The following is a 13,224-nucleotide window of genomic DNA, read 5'->3' as shown; positions in this document are numbered from 1 at the left end:
GGGATGCCCCAAAGAAGCAAAGATTTTCGTTAAAAATGTTCGCTCTGAAAGAATATAATATATTATATTCAAAGATTTGCGCCACAGTTTCACGATTTTTCTAAATTAGCAGACCTACAAGCTCGTAGCGCGGCACTCGGTGCTGCACTATAAGCTTGTAGATCTGCTATTTTTCAATAGCTAAAGTATAACATAATTCTTAAACACCAAAAGGGGTTCCCGCCCAGAATTGGGTAAACCCTTGTATGTTGCATTATATTGTATAACATTCCACTGTCCCTCTTCCATTCCCATGCAGTCGGACATGCAGCGTGGTGTCCATGGTCGACTGATGGACAACTCCACCAGTGTCAGAGAGGCAGCTGTGGAGCTTCTGGGTCGCTTCGTGCTCAGCAGACCCCAACTCACAGAGCAGTACTATGATATGCTCATAGAAAGAATACTGGTAAATGGAACATGCATGCTTTATTGTACATTTTATTACACTTGTTGGTGATTTAGATCAAATACTTGCCTAGAAAGGGATTAAAGATAAGGAAACCACTGAATATGCATTGCAGTTTAAGACTGGTACATTGTGAATGTGATGCAGCTTATTGTGGCACTGATGGCTTGATTTAGCAAACGTTATCTAGCACAAGGTTTTGTTAGTCTTTGTACATGCTGCCTTGGTGGTAAATACATGGAAATTGTTGTGCCTGTTGTCATGGAAATGGCCTGAAGAGTTCATCAAAAGTTCAGTGCTTTTTGTATGGTCTTATAGTGCCACCTATTGGTGAAATGAATGTATTGCACTGTGTTGTGTTGTCTTGTGTGTTTGAGCAGAATAGGCCTGTGTTGTTGTCAGAATGTGTAACCAAAGTTGCCGACATAGTTAATTATACTTCGTTGCTAAGTGTATCGTTTAGTCCCTATAATGTCTGATTCTATTTCTTTATTTATTCATTATTTTTCCCCATCTCCAGGACACTGGTATCAGTGTTAGGAAGCGTGTGATCAAGATCCTGAGAGATATCTGTCTGGAGCAGCCAACCTTCAGCAAGATCACTGAGATGTGTGTGAGGATGATCCGCAGGGTCAACGACGAGGAGGGCATTAAGGTATATATATATAATATATAGGTCCACTCACACAAGGAGGGCATTAAGGTATATAGGTCCACTCACACAGGGAGGGCATTAAGGTATATAGGTCCACTCACACAGGGAGGGCATTAAGGTATATAGGTCCACTCACACAGGGAGGGCATTAAGGTATATAGGTCCACTCACACAAGGAGGGCATTAAGGTATATAGGTCCACTCACACAAGGAGGGCATTAAGGTATATAGGTCCACTCACACAAGGAGGGCATTCAGGTATATAGGTCCACTCACACAAGGAGGGCATTAAGGTATATAGGTCCACTCACACAGGGAGGGCATTAAGGTATATAGGTCCACTCACACAGGGAGGGCATTCAGGTATATAGGTCCACTCACACAGGGAGGGCATTAAGGTATATAGGTCCACTCACACAGGGAGGGCATTAAGGTATATAGGTCCACTCACACAGGGAGGGCATTAAGGTATATAGGTCCACTCACACAGGGAGGGCATTAAGGTATATAGGTCCACTCACACAGGGAGGGCATTAAGGTATATAGGTCCACTCACACAAGGAGGGCATTAAGGTATATAGGTCCACTCACACAAGGAGGGCATTAAGGTATATAGGTCCACTCACACAGGGAGGGCATTAAGGTATATAGGTCCACTCACACAGGGAGGGCATTAAGGTATATAGGTCCACTCACACAGGGAGGGCATTAAGGTATATAGGTCCACTCACACAGGGAGGGCATTAAGGTATATAGGTCCACTCACACAGGGAGGGCATATATAGGTCCACTCACACAAGGAGGGCATTAAGGTATATAGGTCCACTCACACAAGGAGGGCATTCAGGTATATAGGTCCACTCACACAGGGAGGGCATTAAGGTATATAGGTCCACTCACACAGGGAGGGCATTCAGGTATATAGGTCCACTCACACGGGGAGGGCATTAAGGTATATAGGTCCACTCACACAAGGAGGGCATTAAGGTATATAGGTCCACTCACACAGGGAGGGCATTCAGGTATATAGGTCCACTCACACAAGGAGGGCATTCAGGTATATAGGTCCACTCACACAGGGAGGGCATTAAGGTATATAGGTCCACTAAAATGGTAAATGGTGCATTTATATAGCGCCTTTATCCAAGGCGCTTTACAGAGATTGTGCATTACATTCACCCATTCACACACACATTCATACACCGATGGCAGCGGAAACCATGCAAGGCACCAACTAGCACATCGGGAGCAATTAGGGGTTCAGTGTCTTGCTCAAGGACACTTCGACAGTAACTCTGGGGGAGCCCGGGTTCGAACTGGCAACCTTACGGTTACCATCCAGGCACTCTACCCCTGAGCCACCGCCGCCCCAGCCCCACTCACACAAGGAGGGCATTAAGGTATATAGGTCCACTCACACAAGGAGGGCATTCAGGTATATAGGTCCACTCACACAGGGAGGGCATTAAGGTATATAGGTCCACTCACACAAGGAGGGCATTCAGGTATATAGGTCCACTCACACAGGGAGGGCATTCAGGTATATAGGTCCACTCACACAAGGAGGGCATTCAGGTATATAGGTCCACTCACACAAGCAGAAGGGGGAGCTTTCTTTTCAGGGTCTCTTCAGGGTTTTGGGAATGTGACCAGCTAACAGCTTCCCACTGTAATTTTGTATCCTGATGCATTGCTCTGCGTCCTTTGCAGAAACTGGTAAATGAGACATTCCAGAAGCTATGGTTTACTCCAACGCCCGGCCACGACAAGGAGACCATGACGAGAAAGATCCTCAACATCACGGATGTGGTGAGTAGCATCTTTAAAGGCCTTTCTGTGTTTATGGAAACATTATTCCTCAGTGTTTGGTATTTAGTCACTCACGCTCTTTATTTCTCAGGTTTCTGCCTGCAGAGACACTGGCTATGACTGGTTGGAACAGCTTCTTCAGAACGTAAGTACTATGTTGTGTCGAGGAATCACTTTGTGCAGAGTACATCTGTGTACTACTCCTCAGAGTCATCACCAAGTCTTTGTCTCCTGAAATTGAATATTTCTCATTACAGCTTTTTAAGTCTGAAGAGGACGCGTCTTACAAACCAGCCAAAAAGGCTTGTGGTCAGCTTGTTGACAATCTGGTGGAGCACATCCTCAAATACGAAGAATCTCTTTCAGGTATATAGGCTCTCCCCTGACTACCACCTCAAATGCTGCCACTCTTTGAACACATTTATGAACAAATGCCCAGAACATTATTCATTTAAGTTTCGAAACGATGTCTGCTCCAAATTTTGAGGTCGGCAGTTAACAATATTAATTGTAATAATCAGCATATCATATTTGTTGTCCTTCCCATATAGATAACAAGGGTGTAAACTCGACAAGATTGGTGGCTTGTATCACAACCTTGTACCTGTTCAGCAAAATCAAGGCCCAGCTCATGGTCAAACATGCCATGACCATGCAACCCTACCTGACTACAAAGTGCAATGTAAGTTGTTTACATCTCCTTATCCATCCTTACATGGATTATATACTTTGCACAAATGGGAATTGTTCTGACCTTGTACCCACACATTTCATTCTGTTGCCATACTACTGACCTGCTGGTTTTAAGCAGGGTAGATGGTGTAACTTCCATGTGCAACACGCTGTCCTGGCGAAATGTCATGTTGTCACTGAAAATAAATGGCGTGCAACCCCATGTTTCCCCTCAGGCTGGCAATGAGCTCTGACATGGTGTTTCTTTTAGAGCCACTATCAGGCCAAACTTTACAAATGATTACATTTGGGAGCTTTTTAGGTGTTGGTGGAAATCTGCACATTACTGTATGCATTCTTGTTGACTACTAATAATTGACATTATGATTGACATGATTTATTTTCTGCAGACTGCCAATGACTTCATGGTTATCTGTAACGTGGCAAAGATCTTGGAGCTGGTGGTTCCTCTGATGGAGCACCCTAGTGAGACCTTCCTGGCCACCATAGAAGAAGACCTTATGAAGCTCATCATCAAATATGGCATGACGGTAGGTAACAATATTTTCACGATTTTTCAAAAATAGCAGACCTACAAGCTCGTAGCGCGCCACTCGGAGCTTGTAGATCTGCTATTTTTCAATAGCTAAATTATAACATAATGTTTAAAACACCAAAAGGGGTTCCTGCCCAAAATGGGCTAAGCATGCCCACCCCCCCCCCCCCCCCCCCCCATGCGCTAGCCCCTCCTATGACCAGCTTTCTGTGTGTGTGTGTGTGTGTGTGTGTGTGTGTGTGTGTGTGTAGTACCCCATTGCGATGATTTGATTGGCTGAGCATCAAGGATAAAAAAAATCACATCCGTTTGAAGTGAGGGGCGCTCTTATCATCGTACATCCTCATAACATAACTTGTTATTTTGCTCAGACACATATGACGTAAATTCTCCTTTCATTGTCAATTGCATTTAATGTTTGTGTTAGCACAAAAAGCCGATTTGCTCAGACACATATGACTCCTTTCATTGTCAATGGCATTTAATGTTTGTGTTAGCACAAAAAGCCGATTTGCTCAGACACATATGACTCCTTTCATTGTCAATGGCAAATGTGACACGAGTTAGGAAGAAAATGAGGACGGAAAAAGTGATTGGCCGGAATGGGATGATGTATGATCATAAGAGCGCCCCTCACGTCACACAAGTGTGATTTTTACATTTGTATCCAGAAACACATTTAGCTAGTTGTTTAGGCTTTAAAAGCTATTTCATTCACAATACTGCACAGACAATGGAAGGCTGGAACCTAACGCCTAATTTATGTTGTTTTCCATTACACTTAAAATGCCAGCCTAGAGGAATGCTCTAAACGTGTGTGCTTCTAGAGCTGGCACGAACACTGTACATTGATTACCTTTTACAGTTGTGTATGGATATTATTCAGACTGTCATGGAGTTGGCTAATATTTAAAGGGTAGTCCAGTACATATCAAGACTCAACACCCCTGCCACTCAACACCTCTGTCTTTCTTCTAGGTGGTCCAGCACTGTGTGAGCTGTCTTGGAGCTGTTGTGAACAGGGTCACTCACAACTACAAATTTGTCTGGGCTTGCTTCAATAAGTTCTATAGTAAGTTGCACATATCTACATAACAGCCACTCAATTATTACTTCACACCTGCCCACAATATTCCAATTTAAATAGTCAAATTGTCTGTTTTCTGTGTGGAGCTTGTGTTTACGTTGTGCTTAAGTCTATCCATACTTTATTATTATTATTTTTTAAACAACTGTCATACGACAAAGTATAAATCAGGCTTTAGTCTTTACCTGTATGCACTTAACCTTCAACATCAACATGTTTTCCCCCTAGATGCGCTGAACAAATTGAAAGTGCAGCATCAGGAGGATCCGAACAGCACCACGTTGATAAACAGCAAGTCCTTCTTGCTGCGATCACTCTTCACTGTGGGTGCCCTGGGGCGACACTTTGACTTTGACCTTGAGGAGTTTAAAGGCCCTAACAAAGTAGGAGGATGTCGACTCTTAATTTATGTTCAGTGGAAAAAGTGCCTTGTGACATGTCCCTTGACAAAGATCATGAAAGATGACTCATTCTTATCAAGCGACATGTTGCACAATACTTTTTCACCACAGTAGAAGATAATGAAATAAATAAATGGCATTTCACTTATTTCACTTTTCAGCTTATCACTGCCACTACATATTGTAGAAGAAACACTGTCTAACTTGGCTGTGGTACTTGTTATGTCCAGGAGGCGTTTGTGATTAAAGAGAAGGTACTGGAGCTGCTGCTTTACTTCACCAAACATGAGGATGAAGAAGTCCAGAGCAAAGCCATCATTGGCTTAGGTAGGAAGAATGTCTTCTATATCTGATTGAAGTATTGAAATGGATACCTCACACATGACATTTTTCAAAAGGTTTATTAAACCATTTAGGCCTGACGTCGAAATCCACCAGTTTTCTGAAATAAATATTTTCACGATTTAAAAAAAATAGCAGACCTACAAGCTTGTAGCGCCACTCGGTGGCGCACTATGAGCTTGTAGATCTGCTATTTTTCAATAGCTAAATTATAACATGTTTAAAACACCAAAAGGGGTTCCCGCCCAGAATGGGTTAACTACAGCATTTTGCAAATCCTTCTTTGCAAATACATTAACTGCATGCTCATCAACTGAGAACTCTTAACTCAATTTATTTCAACAGATCATTTTAGACATTGATTTTTTTTTTAACGAATGCATATTATAACTTTAGAAACTTTTGTTGTAATTTGCACTGTTGTACTAAGTGTAAATCAAAATCCATCTCACTATCAGTAGCCACAGATTAAACCAGAACAACTCCAGTCCAGCCTTTTTGGTTCCATTTAGTTGTATTATAGAGCACCGAAGTCTGACGTCACTTTCAGTAGAGGGCGTCAGTCCCCAGGTTCATGTATTTGTTTAGTTGCATTGAAATCCCCATTGAGGCGATTTTAGATCGCCTCATATAACAACTGTGTTTGAAAAATAAACATGTCACCCCGGCCGCTTCACTCATATGGATATGAAGAATCAACTGACTGAGAGAAAACGCTAATGTTACTGCTGCAGAATTAGTTAGATTTTCGCTAGAAGCAGACTGTATCATATATGAGTGACTGACTGTTACAGAGACGATACAGAGACACCTCCCTAACAATAACGCTGAGACAGCTTGTTTATTTTTGGACCACAACGCTTATAGTAGATGATATTAAGATCACCCCATGTTGTTCTCCATAGAGAAATTACTTCCGCGAACCAGGGGAATCGTCGGGATGAGCGAGTTACGTCAGGACTTCGGTGCTCTGTCTTTCTTTGAAAAGAGGCTAACACATGTGATAGTATGCCTGTTAACCAATTTTGGGCGGGAACCCCTTTTGGTGTTCTAAACATTGTTATAATTTAGCTATTGAAAAATAGCAGATCTACAAGCTCATAGCATGCCGAGTGGTGCGCTACGAGCTTGTAGGTCTGCTATTTTTGAAAAATCATGAAAAAGAAAACTGGAGGATTTAGAAGATTTATTTTTTAATTTCGAGGTCAGGCCTAAATGGGTTAATTAACTGGTTTTAGAAATGGTCTTTTATATTCCTTATGTCATTCTCTGCTGCCAGGCTTCCTCGTCATCATGCATCCCAGCCAGATGTTTGTGCCTGAGGTGAAGTCCCTGTACAACGGTATTCTGGCAGACAGCAGCTCCTCCATCAACCTCAAGATCCAGATCCTCAAAAACCTGCAGACATACCTGCAGGAGGAGGACACGCGGATGCAGGAGGCCGACAGAGAATGTACGTCCAACTAGTCTCACGTTGCCAGACCGTTGCCTCTCGCAATTTACAAATGCATACAGTCTGGAACAACGGAAGTTCTGTCATGAGTGAAATTTAAAGCGGAAGTAGAGCCTCCTCCCCACTTCCGTTTTGTCTTTACAGTCGCGCATATTTATCCTAATATAAATCAAAATCATCTAAGCATAATATAGCTTGCTGCTTAGCAGAAATGGAAATGAAAAAATAAGCTCTAAAGATATTTGAAAATATATTTTTGCGAACGGAAATGTCAGCTTCCTTACTCAGGTTTTGGGAGGTGTATAGTTCCAGACTATATAGCATTCGGAGATTGTGGAATAGTTGTCTACGTTGTCTACAAGCTACGTGAGACTAGCTTGTAACTAACCTCTTCAACCCTAGCCTCCCCATTCTTGAAGGAAATATCCGCAAACATTTGCGATATAATGTATATGGAAAATGGCTGATCTACAGATTTTGTGTAGAGGGGAGAAAAAAGAGGGGACCAACCAACTATAGACCCCTGGGGGAAACTGGTGAAGTATTTAGGGTTTAAATGTAATGGGATAACCTTGTGACTGGGGACAGCCATGCTACTTTTCCTCTATGCTACAGCAACACAGAAAACAAACACTATTCCAGGCCATCATTTGTTAATATGGGGTAGCATAAAACCTAACATAATAATTTGGTATTATGTTCTGACTTGCTTTTTAATGTCAAGACTTTTTGTCCTACATAATCTTCATCGGAGTGCCTGGTAATAAATCCTGTTCTGTCCTGTGCTGGCGTAGGGAAGAAGCAGGAGAAGCAGGAGGATCTGAAGGAGATGGGGGACATCTCATCAGGGATGAGCAGCTCCATCATGCAGCTCTATCTTAAGCAGGTGCTGGAGGCCTTCTTCCACACGCAGTCCAGCGTACGGCACTATGCTCTCAGCGTCATTGCGCTCACACTCAACCAAGGCCTCATTCACCCTGTACAGGTAAGGGGAGAGGCAACAAGACGGGAAATGTTCGTATGCAAATTAGAATGCAACCCTGTGCCCTGTGCAGCATATGGAAAACATTCATGTGACAGCTGTCATCTTCTTGTGTCACCTCTCGCAGTGTGTCCCCTACCTCGTCGCAATGGGAACAGACCCAGAGCTCAGCATGAGGAACAAGGCAGACACGCAACTGGTGGAGATCGATAAGAAGTACACAGGATTTATCCATGTAAGTTGGTATTGCAGGCAGACTCATTTCAAAATGAAGCCTATCCAAGTCCTCTGTATTTGGACAGAATGTATTTACCAAATTGAATGAAAAATTCTTGCTAACCTACAAGTGCCTGCTCGTACATCTCAGCACTAGAACCTTGCGATACCAATATGAAAGGTGCAATGATGTGAATCTGAAATACTTCAAAGTCATTGTCAGTTGTCTATTTGTTAGTATTAAATCAAGCAACTAATCAAAGCGTCCAGTCTATTACAACTTGTACTTGAATGGCCAACGGATTGGCTTTGTAAAGATTTCAGCCTTTTGTTCAACAATGCACTGTCACATGGCTAGTTACGGTACATGGTTACAACAACACACGTTAGTCTCACCGTTTTCTACTTCATAACAGGTTTCCCACAACAAAAATCTTGATTGAACTGTGTAGTTCTACCAATTCATTCAAACTCATTATGCCTGAACTCTAACATTTTTGTCTTCTCCAAAAAAAGATGAAGGCAGTTGCTGGGCTGAAGATGTCATTCCAAGTACAGCAGGCCATCGTGTTATCCCGTAAGGCGATCATCAGAGGGTTCAGGCAGGAGGAGACGAACACAGCGCTTTGCTCACACCTTTTCAGCATGGTCAGGGGGAACCGGCAGCACCGGAGAGCCTTCCTCATCTCCCTGCTCAACCTGTTTGATGACAGCTCTGTGAGTTAAATCGCACTAGTTCGGCTCGATGAGTCTCCAAGCTCAAACCATGCTTTTTTTTCTGGCTTCCTTCCGGTGACTAGAATCGGGGTTTTTTTGTTGTTGATCTGCTGACCAATGCCACTCTTTTCCATTCTGTCTTTTTCTTTTCCTTCCTTCACTCCTCCTTTCTCTGTCTCCCTCCCTTACACTCTGCAGAGGACCGCAGTGAACATGCTGCTGTTTATCGCAGACAACCTGGCATATTTCCCCTTCCAGAGCCAAGAGGAACCACTCTTCATCATGCACCACATAGACATCACCCTGTCAGTGTCTGGCAGCAACCTCCTGCAAACCTTCAAAGAGGTAAGGTAGCATTCCTGAAAGGTGTTTAAGTCAAAATGTGCACTTAACATTCATAATGTTGATGAAAACTAGAAGGACAAACATTATTGTGTTGCTAATTGCGCCTGTCACTTTTCCCTCCCTTTTCCAGTTTCTGCTAAAGGAGCCCGGTCGCAAGGAGAAAAAGGTAAAGAAAGAGACGAAGCGTGGCTCTGACGAGGAGGAGGACGAGGAGGAGAAGATGAACTGCGACTCTGGCAGGAGTGACGAAGAGAACAGCGAAGACGATGAAGATGTGGTACGGCGGCCCAAGAAGGCCAGAAAACCTGTGGCGCATTCAGAGACCTCGGACTCTGAATCAGACTCAGACTTGGAGGATTTGAATTTGGAGGATGTGGACAAGGTGATGAGACGTCTCCCAGAGAACCCCACAGCACTCCGGGACTTTTCCAATGCTGTGCAGGGCATCCTCTTGCTGCTGGTACTCAAACAACACCTAAAGAACCAGTACGGATTCTCTGATAGGTGAGATGCACAGCTGATATAACGAGATATGAATTTGAAGTATTCAACCTTCACTACCACTAGGCCATGGGAGAAAGGGAATAACTCGTATGGCTTTTTTATCTTCACACAGTAAAATCCAGAAGTACTCGCCCACGGAGTCTGCCAAGGTGTATGACAAGGCGGTGAACAGGAAAAGCAATGTTCACTACAACCCCCGGCAGACCCTTGACTTCATCGCCAATGATATGGCCCACGCTACGCTCACGGATGAGATCAAAAGACGGATAGTCAAACAGTACCTAGATGTAAGTCTGTAACACTTGACTCCACGATTGAAAATGTATACATCAATTGTTGTATTGTGTTTTTATTCAAATTATTAAATTTTTATTTAGTTGTGTTGATTCTTCTCAACTCTTACATCTCTAGTTCAAAGTTCTGATGGAACACCTGGACCCAGACGAGGAGGATGAGGAAGGAGAAGCGTCTGCCAGTGCTAACATCAGAAATAAAGCCATAAACGCCCTGCTGGGGGGTCCTGGGCCCATGGCAGGACCCAGCCCACGGAATCAGGCGGGACCAGAGACGGATGATGATTACAGCGATGGGGATGAGAGGACCCCTGGGGTGAGAGTCGTCCATTTCATAGAAACACTGAAGAGACATTTAACCACTTAAACTATTTAAATTATCTATACTTGGTCCACTCATTTTTACCCTGTACACAACAAAAATATCCCATTTGAAAGCTTACTATGCGTCACATTGTGAGGTTGTAGAAGCTATTTTCACTATATTTCTGCACCTGAACAGAGCTGCTAGGGTTTGTGGTTAATCTGAATGTGGGGGGTATGTGTAGGATATAAATAAAAAATTAATATATTTCTCTCCTCAGTCTTCTCGAAGATCAAGGCGATCGGGCGGCGACTCGGACCCGGGCCGTATGAGCGAAACTGTTGAATCAATGGATGTGATCGCCTTGTGCTGCCCTAAGTACAAGGACAGGCCGCAGATAGCCAGGGTCACTCAGAAGACCTCCAACGGATACAGCATCCACTGGATGGCTGGCTCCTACACAGGACCCTGGGCCGAGGCCAAGAAACGGGATGGCCGCAAACTTGTGCCTTGGGTGGACACTATTAAGGAGTCGGACATCATCTGCAAAAAGGTTGCCTTGACCAGCAACCATAAACTGAGCAACAAAGTAGTACAGACTTTACGCTCGCTGTATGCAGCGCGGGAGGGAGGGGCTAGCTAATGACCCCCAACTTCCCTCTCCCCGTTTCTACTTTATCGAGTCACCTCTCCTCCCTGCTTCGGCTCCTCCTCAACCTGCCACCTCCGACAACACAGCCAAACTTCACTGGATTCCTACCCTCCTCCTCTCCCTCCTTTTTTATAAGAAAACAGAGGGCAAGAATATTTGACACTACATACTTTTACATGCGTTATTCTTGCAAAAAAGAAAATGAAACAAAAAAAACAAAAGACTTACTATATTAGAGAGACTGCTCATGTTTTGTTTGTGTACAAGTGCAGAGGATAGAATCCAGAAGGCATTAAAGGAATAATTTGCTCAAATTATTCCTTAAAAAGGCTATCAGAGAAGAGAACCGGAGGGAAATGTTATGTCAACATTGTTGTGGGAGCTCCTTCGCTGTTGTGCAGCAGATTCTAGTCGCTCATTTCTACTCCCACTGTATCATAGTTTAACACGACAAAAAACTAAAATGTTTATATCTCTGAAGACAAAAAAGCTGTAAAAAAAAGAATAAAACCTTAAGTGAATGTTGGAAATTAGTCTTTTTGATGTTCTTATTAAAAAGTGTTTTTGGAGTTTATTATACTATTAGCACCCTGATGGTTTTTTCCTTTTAGCTTTTAGATCTTTGGAAAAAATTTGAATTTTTATTTTTGTTCACTTTTATTTGTCCATGCTGTACAATGGCAGAGTTCTGGATATAATTTATTCTATTTCGAACTACGCATGCAGTATATGTGGCCTATCGCAGGAGGATATTTTGTAAATGTAGATTTTGTTGTATTAGGTCACCCTAGAAATAAGAGGAAAGGGGATCCATACCCCTTTTGGTGGAACAAATACTGCAATAAATTTTCTACTTCTCTTTGTCACTTGTCTGCTGAAAGTGTTAAATGTGATCCTTTCCATTCGATAATAGCTGCAGAACATACAGCAATATTTTTTTTTACTGACGTTTATTATTGAACAAGTAACCCAGCCATTGACTATCCATCGCATACAACTTGTATACAATGCACAGCAGCAACTTTGCGTTTCAACAGCAGTATAATATTGCATGAATAGCAAGGCATCACAACACTCGGATGCTAGATGCTGTTGTGTTAATGTCACGCCTCACTTCTGGTTCTGGAATGGTGGCATGCTATATGGAAAGCACACATTACGGGTTTTTTACGGCGATATTGTGGGATCTGTATAAGAAGGACTAATGTCAGTTATCCACCCAGTTGTCATTTTATGGTCATCCTAGAAAGGACAGAATTCCCACTCGAAGAGTCGAATGCCACCCGCAGATCCTTATCTAATCTCAAGCCAAATCCATGCCTAAATTTAACTCTACTGCTGCTTACATTTAAAACATTAGTACTTTAACTCATTCCCAAAGTTAAAGTGCAACTTTATTCCTTTGCTAGAGAGGCCATCTAATTTAGTAACAACCATGTGCCACCAACAAGACCAAATGGCAGCGTAAGACTATTAATGATCAATAGAAGGGGACCACCAGACGGGCTTGTATGAGGTATGTCAGGAAGAGGAGTTTATGAATGATGTGGTTCAGTAGTAATATCAGAAGATGGCTTGTCTAATATGTGTGATGTGCTACCCCCCCCCCCCCCCCCCCACCATCTTGCCACCACTGGTACAAGATATATGAGAGAGCTATAGGAGGAACAATCCAGGAATTTACATGATCATGATTATTATACCTCTGATTATTACTGAACACATGGGTTGAGATCACAGGTCAGGGTGTGTGTGTGTGTAATGGGTAACAGCCAAAACAATCAAAAATAA

The 13,224-nt window shown here is 42.9% G+C and overlaps 1 protein-coding gene across 9 annotated transcripts in view; it reads left to right on the top strand.

Moving 5' to 3' along the window:
- LOC310872772 (nipped-B-like protein A) overlaps positions 1-12,299 on the top strand; it is a 46,537-nt gene extending 34,238 nt beyond the window's left edge. For all 9 annotated transcript variants that reach the window (XM_083784858.1, XM_083784857.1, XM_083784855.1 and 6 more), the window contains exons 31-49: positions 299-445; positions 966-1,100; positions 2,811-2,909; positions 3,001-3,054; positions 3,167-3,275; positions 3,461-3,591; positions 3,992-4,132; positions 5,116-5,209; positions 5,453-5,607; positions 5,856-5,952; positions 7,247-7,420; positions 8,215-8,405; positions 8,530-8,637; positions 9,135-9,335; positions 9,534-9,680; positions 9,811-10,184; positions 10,297-10,471; positions 10,596-10,793; positions 11,062-12,299. In XM_083784858.1, coding sequence (XP_083640984.1) covers positions 299-445; positions 966-1,100; positions 2,811-2,909; positions 3,001-3,054; positions 3,167-3,275; positions 3,461-3,591; positions 3,992-4,132; positions 5,116-5,209; positions 5,453-5,607; positions 5,856-5,952; positions 7,247-7,420; positions 8,215-8,405; positions 8,530-8,637; positions 9,135-9,335; positions 9,534-9,680; positions 9,811-10,184; positions 10,297-10,471; positions 10,596-10,793; positions 11,062-11,424 — 3,093 coding nt within the window. In that variant the 3' untranslated portion in view covers positions 11,425-12,299. The remainder of the gene's footprint in view (positions 1-298; positions 446-965; positions 1,101-2,810; positions 2,910-3,000; positions 3,055-3,166; positions 3,276-3,460; positions 3,592-3,991; positions 4,133-5,115; positions 5,210-5,452; positions 5,608-5,855; positions 5,953-7,246; positions 7,421-8,214; positions 8,406-8,529; positions 8,638-9,134; positions 9,336-9,533; positions 9,681-9,810; positions 10,185-10,296; positions 10,472-10,595; positions 10,794-11,061) is intronic.
- The last annotated feature ends 925 nt before the right edge of the window (positions 12,300-13,224 follow it).

Source organism: Protomyctophum parallelum, assembly GCF_964188405.1.
Source record: "Protomyctophum parallelum genome assembly, chromosome: 15".
NCBI classification, from domain to species: domain Eukaryota; kingdom Metazoa; phylum Chordata; class Actinopteri; order Myctophiformes; family Myctophidae; genus Protomyctophum; species Protomyctophum parallelum.
The sequence above is the reverse complement of the archived record's forward strand: the minus strand, read 5'-3'. Positions and strand labels throughout refer to the sequence as shown.